Source organism: Epinephelus fuscoguttatus, linkage group LG3 (genome assembly GCF_011397635.1).
Source record: "Epinephelus fuscoguttatus linkage group LG3, E.fuscoguttatus.final_Chr_v1".
Lineage (NCBI taxonomy): Eukaryota > Metazoa > Chordata > Actinopteri > Perciformes > Serranidae > Epinephelus > Epinephelus fuscoguttatus.
This window is the reverse complement of record NC_064754.1, coordinates 48,811,980-48,837,037: the sequence shown is the minus strand read 5'-3', so window position 1 is coordinate 48,837,037 and position 25,058 is coordinate 48,811,980. Positions and strand designations below refer to the sequence as shown.

The 25,058-nt window shown below is 41.2% G+C and overlaps 1 protein-coding gene across 5 annotated transcripts in view; it reads right to left on the bottom strand.

Moving 5' to 3' along the window:
• sclt1 (sodium channel and clathrin linker 1) overlaps positions 1-25,058 on the bottom strand; it is a 165,772-nt gene that overhangs the window by 124,942 nt on the left and 15,772 nt on the right. For all 5 annotated transcript variants that reach the window (XR_007449044.1, XR_007449043.1, XM_049572847.1 and 2 more), the window contains exon 11: positions 2,930-3,020. Coding sequence is in view for 3 of the 5 variants with exons in the window: in XM_049572847.1 (XP_049428804.1) it covers positions 2,930-3,020 (91 nt within the window). In the remaining 2 variants the exon portion in view is untranslated. The remainder of the gene's footprint in view (positions 1-2,929; positions 3,021-25,058) is intronic.

The window sequence follows — 25,058 nt, the reverse complement described above, 5'->3', positions numbered from 1 at the left end:
TATCCTGACCCGAAAAGATGCAGAAGAATTTGTCCACACTTTAGGCCTATCTGACCCGAAAAGGCAGAAGTCTTTTGTCCACTAATTTTGTTACCATGTGTTAGAACTCTAGGCTCAGATTCTCCAGAATTGAATTTAAAATCCTATAGGTAGCTCTACTAAATGAACTCTTTAATAGACCTCATGTTGCCATATTATCCCACCAGAACATTGCGCTCTGAGAATGCAGGGTACTTGTAAAGTTGAGAGAAGCTGAACTTTATGCAAATGAGCAGCGCCACTGCCGAAGCAGCAGCCAATTGCAGACCGGAATTCAGGTACGGAGGTCTAGCCTCTCCTGGAGCTGTGCGAGCCAGTGAAATTCACCGCGGAGTTGCCCGGTTGCAGGACTCTGTGGACCCAGACGGCCCGACTGCTCCGGGCCCTGTATTTCCTCAGCAAATACACCAATGCAGTACAAAGGAGGCTTCCAAAAGTGCGATTAATGAGTTCCCGCTTATTTACCACCAATTACATTTCTCAGTGGTCCTACGTGCCAACAGGAGAGTAAAATCATAATTATAAAGGACTCATAAAGGCTATATTGACTGTGTTCATTAGCGTTATTTTAATTGTGCAATGAAAGTCATGGACAATACAAAGTGAAGACATAAATGATATATTTGTTCATCCTTGTAAAGTGAACAGCCGTGTCAGCCTTGTTGGACACATCTGCAGCAGCCGGCCCCGCCCCTTCGGCCGCTGTAAGCGCCTGCTGGAGCTGCTTCCAGGCAGCGCGATGCCAGCGACCTGAGCGACCGCTGGCGCTCATGACGCTTTTGGTGTGAATGCACAGTAAAGTCTCCAAAAGTCCTTTTGAGCCTTCAGCTATCAGGCTCCTCTCCTGTGGAATCATCCTCCTGTTGCAGTCCAGGAGGCAGACACCTTCTCCACATTTAAGACTAGACTTAAGACTTTCCTCTTTGATAAAACTTATAGTTAGGGCCAGCTCAGGCTTGCCTTGTACCAGCCCCTAGTTAGGCTGACTTAGGCCTAATCTGCCGGGGGACCTAATATAATACACCGAGCACCTTCTCTCTCTCCTTTGCTAACACTCATGTCCTGTTACTGCATCTCGCTAATTCGGCCGTACTGCATGTCATTAAATCGGCTTCTTCTCCAGAGCCTTTGTGTTCCACTGTCTCACAGGTTAACTTATATCGCAGCGGTGCCTGGATAGTGTGACGTGTGTGGTTGTGCTGCTGCCGTGGACCTGCCAGATGCCTCCTGCTGCTGCTGTTATCATTAGTCATACTTCTACTGTTATTATACACATATGATTATTGGCACATATGTATACTATCATATATTAATACTTTCAACATATTGTACCACAATAGCCGTAATTATAATTATAATATTATTACTTTCATTAATGTTGTTGTAAGCTACTGTCATTACCGTCGGTCCGGCATCTCCCTCTGTCTCTGTCTTTCTGTTAATTGTGTCATATGGATTTCTGTTAATTTATCATGTTCCATCCTGGAAGAGGGATCCCTCCTCAGTTGCTCTTCCTGAGGTTCCTACCATTTTTTTGCCCCGTTAAAGTTTTTTTTATTTATTTATTTATTTTATTTTGTAGTTTATCCTTATCCGCTGCGAGGGTCCAAAGGACAGAGGGATGTTGTATGCTGTAAAGCCCTCTGAGGCAAATTGTGATTTGTGATATTGGGCTTTATAAATAAAATTGATTGATTGATTAATTAATTAATGGAACTGTATGTAATGAAACTCAACAATGAATATGTTAAATCAATAAAATTGACACTTAATAGAATAAATCATTATTATTAAACAGTGTACACTTATCTACACTACACTACACTACAGAACCTCCATTAATCGCGCGATTTAAATGTGAAAAGTCTCATTGACTGACCGTCACCTGTGTGTATGTAGGGAAGGAGAGGGGCCGAGGGAGCGGAGCTGTGGAAACATCCTGCAGTCCGACATACTATCATGCGTTTAACTAACTCATTAGACTAGCTATATTCTAGGCATAAACCAAATAGGATGATGTGTATAACATATACACATCACTTCAGAAATATGTAAGCTCCTTACATAAGTCCTTGAAATCCTTCCACCTGGATGCAATTCTCAGAGTCAGCAGGGATTCAAAACTCAGCAGTAAAACAGTAAGTTCCTTTTGGCATACCGAATTCATCAACTGAAGGCTAGGGTAATCAACCACACGAACTTGACACACAAACCATTGTGTGTCCATTCCTCAATTTCTTATCGTGCCCTACAGCCCAACAATCAAAATAATTTTTCGTTCATAAAAATAAATCCAAGTTGTGGAAAAGAGGATAAAGACAGGAGTTCTGTTGGTATACTGGGTGCCATAAAATGAGCATTGTAATACTCAGTCACTCAGAGCATTTTTCAGAGGGCTGGACTTCTGGTAAAATTTTGTGTTAAAGGAGTTAAAGGCTCATATAGCGACCCATTCAAAATATACGCCACCTGAGCTCAGTCATTGAAGAAAATGAAACCTGTTGATTTAAGTTTTATGGTATTTCCCCTTGTTGCATTTATGGTTGCTTGAAATATGAGCAATGTTTTTTTACTGAACTGAATTTGCCTTAAAAACAAAGTTTTCATGGGATTGTGTGGTTCTATTCCTGTGATAGATAATGTCTAATTTTCAGGAAAAATATGCATCCCTAGTTAGCACCATTAGCTGCTAGCTGCCAGTTCAACCGCCTTCATGTTGAGAACCGTGTGCAGATAATCCTGCCCCAGACTCTAAATCACAGATATGCTCTAAATGTAGCATTAAGTGTCTGATTAAGCTGTCAATTACACTCCCCAATCCTTTTAGGTGGACAACAAATTTTCCTCTGCAGTATATTTTTTGTGCTACGCATTTTTAATCATCTCTCACCTGTCTTTGCATCTGGTCTTGGACACTCTGCAAGAAGATGGTCATCTCACCCACTTTGGCTGTGGCTGTCCTCAAGTCAGCCTTGGCCTGCCTACACCAGGAGGACAGAGAGAGAGAATAACAGTTCAAGCATATAACATAGAAATCTGGCTTCAATCTTGAATTTGTACTCTTACTTGGTTATTACAAAATACTTCCACATTTTGGGAAACACACTTTCTTCTTTGCCTAAACAAATGGGATGCAACTTGTTAACTTAGGAGCTTTGGAGGTGTTTAGGTGAATTTAATTACCTTTAAACAGAGCCAAGCTGGCTGTTTCTCCTTGGGTTTTTTTACAGTCTTTATTCTAAGATAAACTAACCGGTTGCTGGCTGTGGCTTAATATCTATCAAATGTTAGAGTGAATATGAATACAATATCATTTCAGTGAAATGTAATCAGGCAGTCGCATCAACCTGTGCATTCAAAACTGTGTAATGATAATAAATATATACCTTACCAACCTCAACAGTAGGAAAAGGCTGTTATCTGGGATCTTTCATGGTTCTTATTTTTGCTGTGAGTGGTGTAAAGATCCTTTATGCAGGGTAAAGCAGCGTCTATAGTGCGTTCAGCTAAAGAAACTAGTCTTTGCAGGGCCTCGCACCATTAAGAGCATCCTGATGGGAAATATCACTTCCTGGTACGGAAACAGCACCAAACAGGACTCTGTTTGGTGCAAGACACATTGTTACAACAAAGAACAATGCGTCTTGCACCAATACAAATTTCCTTACTTTTTGTGCTTAGTGTATATGTTCAACCTGTATTCCTGATTATAGGATTGAACTTGTAGTGATGTTGATAGGATTGCCATGTAGTGAGTCACTGGGACCCCCAGGTGGTCCTTTGATTGGGTCCCAAGGAAACTAATGGGTCCTAGAGATTCACAGGAATGTTGGTGGGCAGGTAGGTGTCACATCTGTGCATAGCACCAGAACAAAAACACCAACACATAACTGACAGTATGAGAATGCATCCAAAACACGAGATTCACTCTTACCGCTTTCTGTGACATGGGAAAAACTTTCACAACAAGTCACATAACGTCACTGTTTTCTACGATTGTTGTTAACAATGAGCGTCATTACATGAACATGAATAACCCATTGATTACGAGGCTTATTCCGGTTATGATCATATTTGGGAAATGGTGTTAACATGAACACAGAGAAAGTGGGTAATTCATATTCTCCGTAAACATTGCTGTTTCTGTCAGAGTACTCTAGCTAGCACATCTGGGTTTCCCATTAACAGAATATGGTGTTTACTGTACATGCTCAAACACATTGATCACATTGACACATCAATAATGACCTTGTCTGATCATTGAACTAGTGCTGGATGGTATACTGGTTCATTTGGTATAGCGGTTGTAACTGCTGCAACTCTTCATCAGGCAGCAAAACATATTATAGTGTTCATCACAAAGAGCCAGAGGATGGAGGAAGTCACACATGTGCCAGTGGAGGGGATGGGAGTAGATCTTTTCCTGACCTCCTGGATAACAGACAACTTGACAGAGCGACCTCAGTATGTCCTCAGGTTTTGATTTGATAAGTTTATTCAAGGAAAGCAAGTATAACAGAAGCATAGCAACAAATGAACAGGAAAAAAATAAATGAAAGAGACTGGGTGAAAATGCACATATTCGAAAAGGAGTGAGAAGAAGTAAAACTTATATACTCTCACCCCTTATCCATGAATTACATAAAATATAATATTCCATGTCGATCATAGATTAAGTTATATATCAATACAAAATCACTTTTTTAAAAATGTATTATTAAATAGCTTCATAATTCTCGCAATATATTTGTGACAAATACATTACTATATACCTCCACGAATATTGACATTTATATTTATATATATATATATATATATATATATATATACATATATATATATATATATATATATATATATACATATATATATATATATATATATATATACATATATATATATATATATATATATATATATATATATATATATACATACATATATATATATACATATATACATAATATATGTATATATATATACATAATATATGTATATATATATATACATATATACATAATATATGTATATATATATATATATATATATATAAATAAAACACACATACACATAACAAAATAAACAATAGAACACAGCCAATTCACAGAAAACAGCCAAACAACCAGTAACCCCATGACCCCTCGTGATTTTCAATACCTCCTTCCTCCCTCTACCAAGTGAACACCATGTTTTTGTACATTATTTTGAATTGTTTCGTATTTGTGCATTCCTTCAACTCCACAGTAACCCCGTTCATGATCTCACCCCACAAATTGATAAACTTTTCCTAGTTTTGCGTATGCAGTGTGTTTTGAAATTAGATTTACCCCTTAAATTATAACCCCCTTCTCACTCACTGAATAATTCCTGAATATTTCCTGGCAGTAAATTTTTTTTTTTTTTTTGCCCTGAACATTATTTGTGCTGTTTGATAATCAATCATGTTAGTAAATTTTAGTATTTTGGACTGTAAAAATAATGAGTGTGTGTGCTTTGTGTACTCCTGGTACCCAACATTAATTATTAACATGAATTATTCGTATTGCTCGCTTTTGTAGAATTGTTAGTGATAATAATGAAGTTTTGTAGTTATTGCCCCGTATCTCCGCACAGTACTGTAAGTAAGTTGGGACTAGTGAACAGTATAGAGTAGTGTGGAGTGATTTCTGGTCCAAAACCTTCTTTACTATCATTGCAATGCTTCTTGAGATTTTTGTTATATATAAACAAAATTAATTTCAATAACCGTGAAACCTTACAGATATCCTTAATAATATATAAAATGAAGAATTCGGGGCCCAACACTGACCCCTGGGGGACACCACAAGTAATGTCCAAACACTTTGAGGAACAGTTTCCCAGCTTTACAAACTGCTGTCTCCTACTCAGATAACTTTTAACCCAGTCCAGTACTATTCCTCTAATTCCATAACTTTCTAGTTTATTTGTTAGTATTTCATGCTTGATTGTGTCAGATGCTTTTTTTTAAATCAACGACTACCCCAACTGTAAATTGCTTCCGATCAATGGCACTTGTAATTTCTTCTATTGCTTCTATCTATGCAATTGATGTTGATCTTTTTTGTTCTGAACCCATTTTGATTTTCTACCAGTTATGTTTTTCTAAGAATGTATCCAGTTTGATATTAAAGAGTTTTTCTAATATCTTTGAAAATTGTGGAAGTAAGGAGACAGGTCTGTAATTTGTGAAGTGGTGTTTGTTCCCGATTTTGTACAGAGGTATGACTTTGGCTGTTTTCATTTTGTGTGGAAATGAACCAGTTTGAAATGATAAGTTACAGATGTGTGCAAATGGTTTTGAGATACCTTTGATGACTGTCTTTAGTCGTGGCGCTATCTTTGACATCAGTAGACTTTTTGTTCTTACTTTTTGTTCTCGTTTTTCACAACGTCCAAAATTTCATTTTCGTTTACTGCGTTCAAAAACATCAAGCAAGTATTTCTCTCTATTAAACTTAAATTTACCGGGGCGTCGGTGGCTTAGTGGTAGAGCAGGTGCCCCATGTACAAGGCTGTTGCCGCAGTGGCCCGGGTTCGACTCCAGCCTGTGACCCTTTGCTGCATGTCACTCCCTCTCTCTCTCCCCCTTTAACACTTGTCTGTCCTGTCAAATAAAGGCTAAAAAATGCCCCCAAAAATATCTTTAAAAAAAAACAACAACTTAAATTTACCTTTAATGCCCCTGGATCTGTAATTTTTCCTGCTAGCTCCAGTCCTACATGTACAAAGAATTCATTAAAACTATTTGCTACATCATCCATGTTATACTTTTCAATATCCTTATCAATAAAAAATTTAGGTAAATTATTTTGTCTAGAGCCATCTTTTATGATGTTGTTTAGTATATTCCATAGTCCTTTAAAGGGCCAGTGTGTAATATTTGGCATGGTTTATTTTCAATCTGAATCTGAATATTCTACCCATTAATATGTTTATACAAGTGTATAATCGCTATAAAATAAAATTCGTTTGGTTGTCGTAGCCTTATAGATATGCTTATATATATATATATATATACACTGAACAAAAATATAAACGCACCACTTTTGTTTTTGCTCCCATTTTTCATGAGCTGAACTCAAAGATCTTAAACATTTTCTATCCACACTAAAGACCATTTCCTCACAAATATTGTTCACAAATCTGTCTAAATCTGTGTTAGTGAGCACTTCTCCTTTGCCGAGATAATCCATCCCACCTCACAGGTGTGGCATATCAAGATGCTGATTAGACAGCATGAATATTGCACAGGTGTGCCTTAGGCTGGCTACAATAAAAGGCCACTCTGAAATGTGCAGTTTTATCACACTGCACAATGCCACAGATGTCGCAAGTTTTGAGGGAGCGTGCAATTGGCATGCTGATTGCAGGAATGTCCACCAGAGCTGTTGCCTGTGAATTGAATGTTCATTTCTCTACCATAAGCCATCTCCAAAGGCGTTTCAGACAGTTTGGCAGTACATCCAACCGGCCTCACAACCACAGACCACGTGTAACCACACCAGCCCAGGACCTCCACATCCAGCATGTTCACCTCCAAGATCGTCTGAGACCAGCCACCCGGACAGCTGCTGCAACAATCGGTTTGCATAACCAAAGAATTTCTGCACAAACTGTCAGAAACCGTCTCAGGGAAGCTCATCTGTATGCTCGTCGTCCTCATCGGGGTCTCGACCTGACTGCAGTTCGTTGTCGTAACCAACTTGAGTGGGCAAATGCTCACATTCGATGGCGTCTAGCACGTTGGAGAGGTGTTCTCTTCATGGATGAATCCCAGTTTTCACTGTTCAGGGCAGATGGCGGACAGCATGTGAGGCGTCGTGTAGGGGGGCGGTATGCTGATGTCAACGCTGTGGATCGAGTGGCCCATGGTGGCGGTGGGGTTATGGTATGGGCAGGCGTATGTTATGGACAACAAACACAGGTGCATTTTATTGATGGCATTTTGAATGCACAGAGATATCGTGACGAGATCCTGAGGCCCATTGTTGTGCCATTCATCCACGACCATCACCTCATGTTGCAGCATGATAATGCACGGCCCCATGTTGCAAGGATCTGAACACAATTCCTGTAAGCTGAAAAAATCACAGTTCTTGAATGGCCAGCATACTCACGGACATGTCACCCATTGAGCATGTTTGGGATGCTCTGGATCGGCGATATCGACAGCATGTTCCAGTTCCTGCCAATATCCAGCAACCCGGCGCAGCCATTGAAGAGGAGTGGACCAACATTCCACAGGCCACAATCAACAACCTGATCAACTCTATGCGAAGGAGATGCATTGCACTGCGTGAGGCAAATGGTGGTCACACCAGATACTGACTGGTTTTCTGACCCCCCCCCCCCCCCTCCCAGTGTGATAAAACTGTACATTTCAGAGTGGCCTTTTATTGTAGCCAGCCTAAGGCACACCTGTGCAATATTCATGCTGTCTAATCAGCATCTTGATATGCCACACCTGTGAGGTGGGATGGATTATCTCGGCAAAGGAGAAGTGCTCACTAACACAGATTTAGACAGATTTGTGAACAATATTTGTGAGGAAATGGTCTTTAGTGTGGATAGAAAATGTTTTAGATCTTTGAGTTCAGCTCATGAAAAATGGGAGCAAAAACACAAGTGGTGCGTTTATATTTTTGTTCAGTGTATATATATATATATATATATATATATATATATATATATATATATATATATATATATATATATACACACACAGTACAGGCCAAAAGTTTGGACACACCTTCTCATTCAATGCGTTTTCTTTATTTTCATGACTATTTACATTGTAGATTCTCACTGAAGGCATCAAAACTATGAATGAACACATGTGGAGTTATGTACTTAACAAAAAAAGGTGAAATAACTGAAAACATGTTTTATATTCTACTTTCTTCAAAATAGCCACCCTTTGCTCTGATTACTGCTTTGCACACTCTTGGCATTCTCTCAATGAGCTTCAAGAGGTAGTCACCTGAAATGGTTTTCCAACAGTCTTGAAGGAGTTCCCAGAGGTGTTTAGCACTTGTTGGCCCCTTTGCCTTCACTCTGCGGTCCAGCTCACCCCAAACCATCTCGATTGGGTTCAGGTCCGGTGACTGTGGAGGCCAGGTCATCTGCCACAGCACTCCATCACTCTCCTTCTTGGTCAAATAGCCCTTACACAGCCTGGAGGTGTGTTTGGGGTCATTGTCCTGTTGAAAAATAAATGATCGTCCAACTAAACGCAAACCGGATGGGATGGCATGTCGCTGCAGGATGCTGTGGTAGCCATGCTGGTTCAGTGTGCCTTCAATTTTGAATAAATCCCCAACAGTGTCTCCAGCAAAACACCCCCACACCATCACACCTCCTCCTCCATGCTTCACAGTGGGAACCAGGCATGTGGAATCCATCCGTTCACCTTTTCTGCGTCTCACAAAGACACGGCGGTTGGAACCAAAGATCTCAAATTTGGACTCATCAGACGCAGAAGCAGAAGCACAGATTTCCACTGGTCTAATGTCCATTCCTTGTGTTTCTTGGCCCAAACAAATCTCTTCTGCTTGTTGCCTCTCCTTAGCAGTGGTTTCCTAGCAGCTATTTGACCATGAAGGCCTGATTCGCGCAGTCTCCTCTTAACAGTTGTTCTAGAGATGGGTCTGCTGCTAGAACTCTGTGTGGCATTCATCTGGTCTCTGATCTGAGCTGCTGTTAACTTGCGATTTCTGAGGCTGGTGACTCGGATGAACTTATCCTCAGAAGCAGAGGTGACTCTTGGTCTTCCTTTCCTGGGTCGGTCCTCATGTGTGCCAGTTTCGTTGTAGCGCTTGATGGTTTTTGCGACTCCACTTGGGGACCCATTTCACGTTTGTGCAATTTTCCGGACTGACTGACCTTCATTTCTGAAAGTAATGATGGCCACTCGTTGTTCTTTAGTTAGCTGATTGGTTCTTGCCATAATATGAATTTTAACAGTTGTCCAATAGGGCTGTCGGCTGTGTATTAACCTGACTTCTGCACAACACAACTGATGGTCCCAACCCCATTGATAAAGCAAGAAATTCCACTAATTAACCCTGATAAGGCACACCTGTGAAGTGGAAACCATTTCAGGTGACTACCTCTTGAAGCTCATGGAGAGAATGCCAAGAGTGTGCAAAGCAGTAATCAGAGCAAAGGGTGGCTATTTTGAAGAAAGTAGAATATAAAACATGTTTTCAGTTATTTCAGCTTTTTTTGTTAAGTACATAACTCCACATGTGTTCATTCAAAGTTTTGATGCCTTCAGTGAGAATCTACAATGTAAATAGTCATGAAAATAAAGAAAACGCATTGAATGAGAAGGTGTGTCCAAACTTTTGGCCTGTACTGTATATATATATTCACATATATACATATATATATATACACATATATACACATATATATATACACACATATACATATATATATATATACACATATATACACACATATATATATACACACATCTATACACATATATATATACATATATATATATATATATATATATATATATATATATATATATACATATACATAGCAAGGGCCTTGCTTTAGAGAGGTCGCCATCTTGCGCCGCCATGTATGTACGGCAGACCGAGCGGACAATCCAGCCAGCCAGAGAACGTGTTTCGCGGGTATAAATAAACCAACGAAGACAGCGGAAGGAAGGAAGAAGGAGGAGGAGGAAACAGCAGAGAGTGTTAGTAGTTCGTTGATAGAGAGTAGTGAAAAGTTTTTTTAGTTATAAAGTTTGCAAATGGACCACACTTACCACGCAACAGGAGAGAATGAACCTGAACCGTCATCTGCGAGGAAAAGAAGATGCAACTTCACTCCTTGTGATGCACTCTCTGCGGCACTTTTCCTCCTGGTGATATATCTGCCCAACGATGGTAGCAGTAGCGCTGAATCCCATTCTGTGCATTCAGCCTCTCTTCTGGCCCGCTCAGCATCCAACACATGGAGTTCCTCATCTGTATGCTCCGGCTCAAACAGGTATGGCTCTGGGTCTGTGTCCGCTACAAGAAACTCTTCAAAATCACGTTCAAAGTTGTCCATTGCAGCTACTATAGTCCAGAGATATTGCTAAATAAACAGCTGAGCTCTGTTTACCGGCTACGCTGTCAGTCAGTGTGCGGGCTGGAGACTGGTGGAGCAGAGAGGGGAGGGGGGTCCCCACTCGGTATTGTAAACGAGTTTGTGTGTAAAGTTATGGACTGTCTGTGTTACGCTAGAAGAGTCAGAGTTTGGGACGGAGTGGAGTATTACCAGAGTTTCTGGAGTGCTCAAATAAATGTGCCTTTTTCCCGAACGCTCCTCTGGCCTCCTGCTCATTAGGGATTCATTACAATATCGTAACATGGCTTAGATTTCTAAATAAACATACACCTCATCGCTAGATAGACCTACTCCTGAAAAACCCGTGCGCAAGGCTTTTTGTCCCTACGAGCCCACCGTCATTTACCCGACAGGAGGGGTGAGCGAGTGAGCCCTGCAATCTAGAATTTGGCCACTGATGTCACTGTTTTCAACCCATTTTACACAGTGGCCCTTTAATATTATTTTTGTTATAATTTAATATCCCCTTAAAATACCCCTTCTTACTATCCCTTACAATACAAGTTAATTTGTTTTTATATTTTTTTATATTTATTTTCTGCATCTTTAGTTCTCTGTCTTATGAAATCTCTATAAAGTGTATTTTTCTTTTTATAGGCATTTTGCAGCCCTTCAGAAATCCATAGACACTTATGATATGCTATTTTTTTGTTAAATCTTCGAATTGGACAATTTTCATCTTATAGAGAGCAAAATATTCTTAAGAATTCTTCATATGCACTGTTAACATCTTTTTCTCAGTTCTGTTCCAAAAATTCCTATTTTAGTGTGTTCATAGCTTCTTCTGTTCTTACTCGTCTGTATTCCATTTGATTATCTAAATCATTTCTAAAAGTGCGATCACAGACTGTAAAAACTGGCAGGTGGTCACTAATATAATTTATTAATAAACCGCTTACTGTATTGTTATCAATGTCATTGGTGAATATATTGTCAATAAGAGTTGTACTGTGAGAGGTGATTCTGCTGGGTCTCATGATTTTGGGGAATAAGCTCATGCTGTACATTGTGTCAATAAATTCATCTGTAGGTTTATGCTTATTATGATTTAACAAGTCAATATTGAAAAATAAAAATAGTCTTGTTACTTTTGTTAGAAAACATACCTTCCATCCATTCTTTGAACGTTTCAATTTTTGAATCTGGTGCTCTGTATATACAGCTAACAATTATATTTTTATTTTTTTCTCTGCAGACTTCGATTGTTAAGCATTCAAGTACATTATCAGCCACTGTTGTCATAGCATTGATAACCTTAATGTTTAAGGATTTATAAACAAAAATAGCCACTACCCCACCCCCCTTGTTTTGTCTATTACTGTAACTGAGTTCGTAACCATCCAGTCAAAAGTCTGCTTCCTTTTCGTCATTGACCCATGTTTCAGATATTGCTATTATTTGGAATGGTTGTACAAATGTATGCAGATACTCACTGACATTGTTGAAATGTGCATATAAGCTTCTACTATGTAAGTGGATAATTGATAATTTGCCCTTTGATTTAATGATCTCATTGTATTGTTCATCAGTGTAGTAACAACAGTTATTGTTTATGGTGTTAAAGAAGTTACTGTCCGGGTCTATGTCTTGTCCAGTATGTAGTGATCCGTGTATTCAAATGTTCTCAGTTGCTGTTGTTCATATTCACTTATCCTCCGTGTAATGTGATTTTTGTCTCTTGATGTAGTGTGAGTTCTGTCAGTGTGCGTCATCATGGTGTTCTTGTGTTTGTTACCTCAGAGTCCAGTCCAGCACAGTCCATTCCACTGTAATCTGTCCAGATCTTGGTAATCACTGTACAGTACCATCCGGTTCATAACAGTCATTGATATTCATCCAGCTCTGTGATGTTTCTGATGCAAAACACTTTGGCTTCTTCTGGGGTTCCGTTTAGTTAATGAATATTTTACAGTTGGATGTTCAGGTGTTTTGTATTTTTTGTTTCCTGAGTTGGCGTGCTTTTCTGGCTATGCCGGCATTCTGTTTCGTTTGGTGCTCATTTATGAATACATCGGTTCCTTGTAACTTCTGTCCTCGTTTCAGTGGTGCTGCTTTGTGTTTTCTACTGACAAACCTCAGTATGACGGATGGTTTGTCACTGGCGTTTCTCCGTGGAAGAGGGTTGCATGCTTCGATGCTGTCACAGTCCAACTTTATTCCCTTGGACTGGAGGAACGCAGCCACTTGTTGCTTCACAGAGATCACATCTAACCGTCTCTGTGTAAGAGCTCAAGCGACTTTTTAATGTCACTGATGTCCTCCATCGCCGGATTCTTCTTGGGACCCATGTCCCTCCTTAATACTAATACTCTGTCTGTGTGTGTTCAAAGTGGTAAGAAAATGAAGCAGTGGTGTCTGCTCTGTCCGAGTCCTTTGGAGAAAACACACCTGCTGCTTGAGCCCGACTTCACCTGTCACACCATCACTTCCCTGTTGGCACTCATGAGCCAGGTAGCCAGAAACATGACTCCAAATGAATGACAACGTTGCTCCATAACTTTGTTCACAGACTGGCAGAATCAGAACCATCCTCACTTGCTCATTTATGAATACATCTGTTCCTTGTAACCTCTGTCCTTGTTTCAGTGGTGCTGCTTTGTGTTTTCTATTGACAAACCTCAGTATGACGGATGGTTTGTCACTGGCGTTTCTCCGTGGAAGAGGGTGGCATGCTTCGATGTTGTCACAGTCCAACTTTATTCCCTTGGACTGGAGGAACGCAGCCACTTGTTGCTTCACAGAGATCACATCTAACCGTCTCTGTGTAAGAGCTCAAGCGACTTTTTAATGTCACTGATGTCCTCCATCGCCGGATTCTTCTTGGGACCCATGTCCCTCCTTAATACTAATACTCTGTCTGTGTGTGTTCAAAGTGATAAGAAAATGAAGCAGTGGTGTCTGCTCTGTCCGAGTCCTTTGGAGAAAACACACCTACTGCTCAAGCCCGACTTCACCTGTCACACTGTCACCTCCCCGTTGGCACTCATGAGCCAGGTAGCCAGAAACACGACTCCAAATGAATGACAATGTTGCTCCATAACTTTGTTCACAGACTGGCAGAATCAGAACCATCCTCACTTGTTTGCAAACGTTTTACACAAATCTGCCCAGCTTAAGTGTTCAGACGTCGCTCTGCTCACAGCGTCACTACTTCTATGTTCCAGTCATTCACTTCTTGTGACTTTCATTTTCATCAGCACTGGTGCTCCACAGGGAACTGTTTTAACACCATTCCTGTCCACACTCCAGAAGGAGGACTTTAAGTACAACTCAGAGTCCTGCCACATACAAAATACTCTGACAATACAGCTATTGTGGCGTGTATCAAGAGCAATCAGGAGCAGGAGAAGATGGGCCTTGTTGATGCCTTCAGGAACTGGCGCAGTAACTGTGCGTTCACACCAAACGCGAATTCGCAAATTCGCGCGTCAAGATTACATACAAAGTCAATGCAAAGACGCGATTAGACGCGAATTCGCGCCGGGCGGCGCGATGGACGCGTTTAGCGTGACGCGATGGACGCGGCGCGATAGACGCGAAATTCGCGTCCAACGCCTCATCGCTCGAGTTGAAAATATTGAACTTTTGAGGCGAATTCGCGTGACTCTGTACCGCGAAAGCCAATCAGCATTGAGATTCTCCCGACGTCACTGGCGTGTGTCAACAACAATAAACTGCTACTCACCGGAGACAGATGGACAGGCGCTCCGCAGCTGAAATGGAGCAGCCTGTAATTGGTGTCCTGCCCGGAGATCCTGGCGCCAACCCTCGCCAACAGGTCCTCAAACTGGGCCCCAGTCAGCCTGAAGTAACATTACCGCTGAAAGTGGCTATCATCCAGACGGAGTTCCTGGAGGAGGTGGTGAAACTCGCCGAGCTGGATGCGCTTCTGCAGGATAGGGTGAACCCAAAAACGACGGCGTTTGGCCCTCCGACGCTTCTGGGACTTCCAGAGGAGGTAAACAACAAAGCAGCGATGGTGGTTATCTTGCCATGGTCGTCAGTGACGTCTTGACACCCCAACGTCCCGTTGTTGATGTCGAGATGAAGGAGAAACTTATCATTGCGGTGTGCGGCTACCCGGAGCTATATGATACTACGTGTCTACTCTACAGAGACCGCAACAAAAAGGAGCAGGCTTGGGTGAAAGTTGCCGAGGAGACTGGTCGACTTGGTAAGTTCTGTAAATATGTGTGTTTAATTAGTTTGCAGAATGGTTGTACTATGAACGTTAGCACTAGCTTAGCTCCGGTTAGCTTAGCTCCATCATTCCCGCTACTCGTGCGAATGACGCGATTACGCGAATGAACAAAATGGTCAGGCGTCGAAACTCGGGCGTTACGGGCGGCGCGTTACTCGCGTCACACGCGTGCAATTCGCTTCACTCGCGTCCGGTGTGAACGCACAGTAAGTGCTGTCTTCACCTGAACACAGCCAAAACCAAGGAGATGAAGGTGGGTTTCAGAAGAAAGAGGTCACCCAACCAACCAGTCTCCATACAAGGGGAGGACACTGAGGTGGTCCACACTTACAAATATCTGGGGGTCCTCTTGCATGATAAATGGGACTAGTCCGACAGAGGAGCAGCTGCAACAGTTGGCTCATCTCACTGCATTGCAGAGCGTTTCAGGAGATCCTTCGTCTCCACAGCAATAAGACTGTTTAACACCTCCTGAATCCAGTCGCTCACACACATCACCTTAGCCACAACTGGACTGTGGAATGAGCAATTCTATTTAATTAGGGTCCGGGCAGCTAAGCTGTCAGGACACTCGTAATCCTAGGTATTCTTCTTTCTTCTTTCGAGGAAATCATACTTCCCATGGGTGAAAACTCACCAAACTTTGCACAAAGGTCCAGTCTCATGCCAGATATCCTCAGCTGTAAACTCAAGCCAACAGTCCTGATGGTGGCGCTACAGCAAGCCTCTAAAGTTCAAAACTTTGAAAATTCATAACAAATCAACCATGCATGCTTCACAACTTTCATCAAACTGTAGCCCCAATACTGAAGAAACTTTTGTACATTTAAACCTATTAAAAATTATGAAGTTCATCATTTTTCAAAAACTGTAAAACTTTTTAAACCTATCTCCTCCCACAATTTTTGCTCAATTGACACCAAACTTGCTACAAAGCATCTTCAGACTGTCCTACAAAAACTATGTTTTTCAGATTTTTGATTTATCAAAAATTGAGCCTACAGTGCATCAAAATGTTTGACTGTAAATGGTACTATAAACACACATGCAAATTCTTGGTAAATAAATCTTCAATGTTCATGAAAAAAAAGACAAAATTCTAGAGTCACGGTAGATGATGTGGAGCAAATTTCAGAGTGCACGTCTGGCTTAGTCAATTGTGAAGCTACAAGTGAATTGTCACTGTCTAATTAGCTCAGTGAGATAGAAATTGACTCTTAGTCTCAGAGGTTGTGAGTTCAAGTCTCAGCTGATGCAAAAAGCAGATTGTGTTGCTAAATTCCTAAATGTCTTCCAATTCTTCTGCTTGTTGCTCAGAATTGCCTAAAAATGGCCGGACCCGACCCATCACTTCGCAGCAGCTATAATTTCAATTTCTATTTATGCACTTATTTTAACTTCTTCTATTTTATGTCTATTTTAATACCACTGCTTGTTGTTGATGAGGCGAAGTGTGGTTGCTGTTTTTATAAGCTGCTAGACAGTTGAATTTCCCTTCAGAGATGAATAAAGTTCTATCTATCTATCTATCTACACTACATTTATCTGACTTTTTTTTTTTTTTTCTTTTTACAAACCAAACAATCAATTGATTAAAGGAGAAAATAATCAACAGATCGGCCCTCTGGTCAGGGTGACAGACTTCACTCACGTAAGACACCTCATACCTGCTGCTGTGAGAGAGCAGGTGAGATGACATACTGTTAAAATCAACCAAACATGAGCTGAGCAGGAACAGGAGACCAAAAAAATATATATATATATTAAAAAAAGGCTCTCTGAAAATTATAGGCTCGTTCGAGATGAACTGCGCCTTGCCTTCTCCTGGAAAGTGGACGAGAGCAGGCGGCTGCAGCAGGAGGCGGTGAGAAAAAGCTGCAATGAAGTTGGACAGTTTCCCAACGGTTTCCAGCAGCCGTCCCCCTACCCTGTGGAAAGCCTCCAATGAGCAGACGACAGTATCAGCTTCTACTGCAGGTTTGAAAAGGCCCTTTCCACATCTCTCAACCACACAAAGGGATTACCTACACCCCCAGCTTGGTGATCAACACCATCATCCCTGAAATTCTCCACAAGAAGCTCATCCAGCTCACGGTGCCTGCCTCCACCTGTCAGTGGATTACCAGCTTCTTGACTGACAGGAGGCAGTGTGTGAGGCTGGGGAGCATCACATCCAGCTCCCGGTCAATTAGCACCGGCGCCCCCCAGGGGTGTGTTGTCTCCCCACTACTCTTCTGCCTGTATACCAATGACTGCACCTCAGGGGACCCTTCTGTGAAACTTCTCTGAAATTTGCAAACGACACCACAGTCATCGGTCTAATCCAAGACTGTGATGTGGACAGGAGGTGGAGCAGATGGTCCTCTGGTGCAGTCAGAACCACCTGAAGCTGAACCCGCTCAAGACTGTGGAGATGACAGTGGACTTCAGGAGAAGCCCCCGACACTGCCTCACCATCCTCAACAGCACAGTGTCTGCCCAAGGTCAGCAGTTCAGGAGGCAGAGGCAGAGATTGTAGGTAATGTTCAGTTTGGCCTATATGGAATAAAGCAGGTCTCAAAGATAAAAGAAAGCTGGTCGTGGAACAGATACGTGGACAGGAGGATATATTAAGGGGTGCAAAGGTAGTGGCCCAGGCTAAACAGGGACAGCGGTTGAATTGGGAAAGTGTAGAGAAGAGGAAGCTTAGTTGGAGGGACCTGTGGAGTATGGAGGAGAATCGTATTAGATTCCTGGTAGGGGCTACATACGATGTGTTACCAATCCTCCAGAACCTAAAACTGTGTTTAAATAGGGACCCATCATGCCCATTGTGTTCAGGTACTGCAACCTTAAGGCATATTTTGTCAGGCTGTAAAGATAGCTTGTCACAAGGCCAATATACATGGCGACATAACCAGGTGTTGAAATATTTAGCTGCAGGCATCGAAGGGAAACGAAGACAGGTGAATTCAGACGGTCTTAAGGATAGGAGTTTAGCAATTCAGTTTGTCCATGAGGGGGTGAAATACTGAAGGGATAAATTAGTAAGGAGGCAAAGGTGTGGCCACCTAGAAGGTGCTTGTGATTGGGAAATGCAAGTAGATTTAGGGGGAAAGCTTGTTGTTCCCCAGGAAATTTTGGTGTTTTGTCACGGTGTTCAGACACCACAGTACCTTTGCTTTTAGTGTAGGTGTGCACCCGAACACTAGGTTCGTTCGAGATGAGCCAGGCCTGCACAGATTCCATCACCGGCAATCGGCGCACAATGCATGCCGGTTAGTTTTGTGTCCGACTTCATCCCGACTTGCTCTGACATATTACAACAGTGGATGGCGATAAAACCGCGAGAGCGAGGTGGCTGCAGTTTTTAGAGCCAGGCGCTGCAGTTGCTTTCCACCGACTGCACCGCCTGGCTCTCACCTGATCTAACAGCTGATTGGTTCAGATGTTGACTCAACAATATGACGTTTTAGATAAACTTTTAATTTTTGTTGAATTTTAGAGATTAAGATTGTATTTATCTGATTTGAAGGTTTATTCTGTGAACAGAAAACATGTTGTGTGACTGATGGTGAAGTTTAGTCATCAGAGACTAAATACATTCATCATAAACTATACAGAGTCTACTGTATATTAACACTGGACTTTTTGGAATTATTGAAGTATTTAGCAACACAGAGACTTGTGATCAGTGGGATGTGAGGATTCTTAAAATAACATGTGTACAGATGTGAAGCCCTGACTGTATCTGACTGAGCCTTAATGAAAGCTTTTGTCTTGTATTTTTTTTCCTCTGAAAATATTAACCTTATTGTCAAGCACTGTTTATTTAGCATGTGTAGTTGAGGGGACAGGTCAAACTCATATGATGCTGATTTACAGGAGAGTTCATGTCAAATGGAGGATAAACCATGAACATAAACTACAGATCACCTGTAAAGCATTTTAATAAATTAATCTATCATAATTAAAACAACTGGAGACTGAAAACAAACTGATATATAGGTCTGATCACTTTTTTAATGAACTGACATCATTCCAGACAGGATGTAAGTGTGTCTGTGACTCCCTGTAGCCTACGGACTGAAGGCTGCTGGAAACTGTCGGGAAACTGTCCGACTTCACCGCAGCTTTTTGTCACCACCACCCGCTGCGGCCGCCTGCTCTCGTCTACTTTCCAGGCGAGGCGCAGTTCATCTCGAACAAGAGAGAGATTTGGTGCTGCTGTCCCGGTTGTTGATATCGGAGATGGGGGTGGAGGCACGGTAGAGACGAGAATAGAACAGAACTGGGAAATACCTGGCGTTTGTTGACAGCTTGATTTTGAGGCTTTGTGTTTCGCGCTGTGCATGTGGGACTCCACTGCCTTTATTACCATCGTGCCGAGTTTGAAATATTTCTTGCACAAAATAAACCGTGCCTCGTATAAATTGCCTGGTACCGGATTCAGCCATCCACAAAAATCTTTGTTGGACAGGCAATTTTCATTAAATTTACATTTTCCCACGTGATCCGACTGCTACATGAAGGAAGTGCACTTGCTCCAAGAGTCACGGCCGCAAACACATCACTGTTTTGTTGGTTCCGCTCTCGTGATTGCGTGACGTTATTGCTATTTGGCAAATTATTTTTAAAAAATAAATGTTACCTATTATTTTTAGTATAATAGTTTAGACTAATTACAATCATAAAATCGTACTTACCACGTGTTAACATTTTTAAGACTTTTGAAAGTTTGAGTTAAGACATTTTAATGCCAATTTAGGCCTTATTTTAACATTAATGAATTGAATGCTTTTAAGGCTTTTTCAGGATCCGCAGGAACCCTGAGTGAGTAAACGGATAGTTTATTTCATTGAGCTGACAGTTCCTTGGGAAGACTCAGTGGAAGAAGCCTATGAAAGAAAAAAAGCTTATATATGCAGACTTAGGAGCAGAAGCTGAGCAGTGAAAACTGAAAACTAGGATTTGTCCAGTGGAAGTGGGGTGTAGGGGATTCATAGCAAGATCAGCTGTGTCGCTCCTGGGGGAAGTCGGAGTGCGGAGACAGAGTTTAAGGAAGACAGTGAAGGAAATGTCAGATGAAGCAGGTAGAGCAAGCCAATGGATTTGGGTGAAAAGAAACAATGTCAGCTGGGGGCCAGCAGGGGGAACTACTAAGCAGAGTACATAACTGAGATCAAGTGGAGAGATCCACTTCCTCTCAGGAGGAAATCCAGGAAGAGGAAGGTTATTTAAGTGTCGGAGTGGCCTATTTGAATCCCTTTTGTTTGAGACCATGCTGCAAGGTGAGTGTGCTTGCTGATCATGTGAGTTATCTATCTCCTTTAACTTTAGCTTATATTGGAGTTATGCTATGTAGCATGTGAGATAAAGTATGGTGAATGTGCTAGGAAAGGTAGTATCAGCACTGCTTCTACCTGGAGCTCGCATGTACAGAGCCTGGGTTTTGGTTGAAGGTAGCAGTGTTGTTTGGGCTGAGAAAGCAATGCGTAAGTAAGGTAAAGGAGGTTACTGGGTTGGTGCGGGGAGCAGTGAGACCTGGCATTAGGGGAGTGTCTCTGGGATGCCAGAGATCACTGTCTGGCCTCCTGGAGGTATCATGGGACAAACTAGACGAAAGACTGGTGAAAGGAGGTTCCCATCCGATGACCCCAAAGACATGTTAGTTATCACTGCTCACTGGTCTGTATAGTTAAGCCTTGCCATAATAGCTTATCATAGGGCTTAGGAGGTTTTTCACTGAGTGCTGATCCTTTCTCTAGAGCACAAACTTCTTGTGTTTATTTGAATTCTGCTGTGGACACCTTCAGATTTCTGGGTACCACAATCTCTCGGGCCCTCTCTCACCAAGCTGTCGCTCTGATGAACTCCTAACAGTCACAGAGTGGCAGGACAAACAACACTTGCATCCTTGTATACTGTATTTTTTTTTTAGATTTGATGCATATTTGTAGATTTTTTGTATATTGTATATTTCTGTATATTCCACTTCTTCTAACTTTTGAGTATTTATGTCAATTCTGGTACATTGAGAGCTAGTCAACCGGAGTCAGATTCCTTGTTTGTGCACACGTACTTGCTGAATAAAGCTGATTCTGATCTTCTGATTCTGATTCTGTCCATACAGGAAGTCACAGAAACACTCACATCCTGTCTGATATGATGTCGATTTATTAAAATATTATCAGACTCATATCACTTTGTTCTCAGTCTCCAATTGTTTCAATTATGATAGACTGGTTTATTGAAATGCTTTACAGACAATGTGTAATTTATGTTCATGGTTCAACTTTCCTTTTACATGAATTCTCATGTAAATCAGCTTTGTGTAAGTTTGCTGCTGCAGAGCAATTGGGCAGATCTGTCCCCTCAACTACATAGGCTAAATAAGTTTGTGTCTGACTATAATGTTAATATTTTCAGAGGAAATAATCCTCACATCCCACAGACCACAAGTCTCTGTGATGCTAAATACTTCAATAATTAAAAGTCCAATGTTAATATACAGTTGACTACGTATAGTTTGTAATGAATGTATTTAGGCTCTGACAAATAAATGTCACCATGAGCAACACAACATGTATCCTGTTAACAGAATAAACCTTCAAATTAGACAAAAATTCTAAATCTCTGAAATTCAACAAAAATGAAAAAGTTTATCTAAAACGTCATATTGTTGAGTCAACAACTAAACCAATGGGCTGTTAGATCAGGTAAGAGGTCTCTGGGTCTTCGGTGGAAGATCCAGTGGAGAGCATAGCCTGACTCTAAAAACTCTGTCCGCCTCCCTCTCTCTCTCGCTTGATTATCGGTGTCCACTTTTGTATGACATCAGAGCAAGTCGGGATGAAGTTGGACACAATACCAACTGGCATGCATTGTGTGGTGATGCTGGTGATCGAATCTGCGCAGTCCTGGCTTATCTCGAACGAGCTTTATCTCATGGCGCGCGGATACAAAGCAAGCGCACATACATACAGATAGTGAACTTGTGACAAACAAAATGTAACTTCTCAATATCTAGAAAAATGCAAATATTAAATAAAAAAGATGAGTCCTTTCCAGTCACCTGTCTCAAGTCAAAGTCAAGTCTCAAGTCATGAATACCAAGTCAAAGTCATGTTGAGTCTTTCATCAGTGTTAGTCAAAAACCATTTAAGTCCATATTTTCAAAATTTGAATACATTTTTTTAGTTTTGTTGGACTGAATACCCCTGCAGCACACCCTGCTGCCCATTCTGCCCCACCCCAATCTATGATGTCAGAGAGCCTCTTTTTTTATAAACAGGCTTTGATAATACTTCCTAAGTGCAGCAGCGCAAACATATCAACCACTAGCAGCACCATGGGTTTAGTTGGTCTTGAAAACTTAAAACTGCTTTTTGTGTGTGTGTGTGTGTGTGTGTGTGTGTGTGTGTGTACACGTGCACTTGTGTGTGGAGGGTGGGGGGCAGGAGATACTAAGATGTGCTGTTGTGCAATAAATAATTTAAATATTTAATGCTATCTGCTTCATTTGTTTGCTTATTTACTGCACTGGAGTTATACTGTTGTTCCACAAACTGCAATGGTCATTGGAGATATACTGTTATTTCACATTCCATAAATAGGATCTCCTCCTGTTTCTTAGCGTTTACGAATTTAGCAAAAAAATAAAAATTAATTAGAAGGAGGGGAAGTGCATTATGCATTTTACGGATTAACAACTACAAGATTGTGGTATTCAGTCCAACAAAACTAAAAGAAATGTATTAATCAAATTCTGAAAATATGGACTTAAATGGTTCTTTGTCTATACTACACAAATGACAATATGCTCCAGGAGACAAGGTGCACCAAAAATTTCTAACCTCCTTTTTGATGTGATAAAAATTTTATGACTGTTTTCATATCAGGCCTTATCCCCAGTCTTGGTCGTGGAGCAGACGGTTTTAGCAGACTCATTAGCCGCTCCTGGCTCCTGTGTAGTGCTGCACAATTTGATAAAAATGTGCGGTTGCGATTATGGTGGACAATATCGTGATTTGCGTTTGCGATCACAATATAATTACAATAAAATATAATAAATAAATGCTATCATGAGTCTTTTTGCTTGATTCAGTGTTTCCCCTACATTATATTAGGGGGGCACTGACCTGACATAGTTATTGTTATGGACAGACAGTGTGTCAATGACCATCAACAAACTGAGCACAGTCAAACACGCTGCTCACACAGCAGCGCAGCACGGAACTCTACACACAGCGGAGCGAGCCTGTGTTGCGTTCAGGCGTTGTCACGTAAATGACAAATTCCAGCACACCATAGCATAACACAGCAGCATTTAAAGTGGGCCGAACCCGAGCAAAATTGCTCAATTTTTTATTTGTTATGGAGTCCATGATTTCCCTGTGACACTTACAAATGTTTGCCTAACTGTGCTTGGATGTTGTTTTATGAGGCTCTGGCGGCTTTCAGTTGTCTCTTTGTCTTTAACGTTACAGGGCTCGTCTTTCTCTCGCATGCACTCTTCCTACTTTTCCCTGTGCTGTGCTGTGCTGTGCTGTCTCAAGTGTTGTTATAGATTGGTCGTGTTGCCGCCGGACGTGGCGACTTTAACTTTTAAACTTTTACACAGCACGTCTTTCAGGTACGGTGACGTTGGACAGAAAGACATGCTGTGTAAAAGTTTAAAAGTTAAAGTCGCCACATCCCGTCTCAAGTGTTGATATAGATGGGTCGTGTTGCCGCGGGACGTGGCCGTGGACGTTTACACTTACACAGCACGTCTTTCTGTTCAACGTCGCCATACCTGAATCCAAAGTATGGTTCAAGTAGCGACAGTACCTGTACATCTGACACTGATCACACGTTTGAATCCCATGAAATCAATGCTGCGCAGATGAATTGTGTGTATTACAATTATCGTATAACGTCATTGCGTCTGATAAATTGGTCTTCTTTGTCATAACGTTATATATGCTACAATACAGCTTAAAGCTGACAATTAAATCATATCAACACCAAATTGATTGTCTGAATAAAATCATCCTGATATTGAGCCGTGTTAGAAATTAACAGCTGCGCAAAAATATACCTAGTCTCCCTCTTTAAAAAACAAAAAGGAAAATCCCTCAAACACCATGAAGTGTAGACATGATAGGCTACTTTCCACATTTCCAGCAGCAAAGCTGTCAATTAGGCCCATTATCTTTAACAGGGATCATTTCCTCCAACAAAACAAAATGTTGGCACTAATTAATGGTGCTATTAAGTGTCCGCAAATGATCAGTTTCTTTCTTATGAAGGGGTGGGATGAAATTTCGACTTCTTTCCACTCCTTTTTGAACAATCTTTTTATTGTCTGTTGTTGTTGCTTTCTTTTCTTTTTTAATGTTCAAAATAAATTTTCAAATCAAAATCAATCAAATTAATTAAACTTCCCGTCATGACTGGGCTGCATTTCTGTCAGCGGAGTCATTTTTTTCCGAACAGCTGATTGGCCAGTGGGTGGTGCTTTTTATAGGATCAGATTCAAGATACAGGCCCCTGGACTTGATTTCACGTCAACAAAAGACAATATAACACAAACCGCATGTCTACCTGTGTGAGCCACTGAGACTCACAGAGCGCGCGGCTTTCCTCAGGTATTAGTAAATTACGTCAGCATCCAGGTAACATTTTGATTTGGGCTGACCTG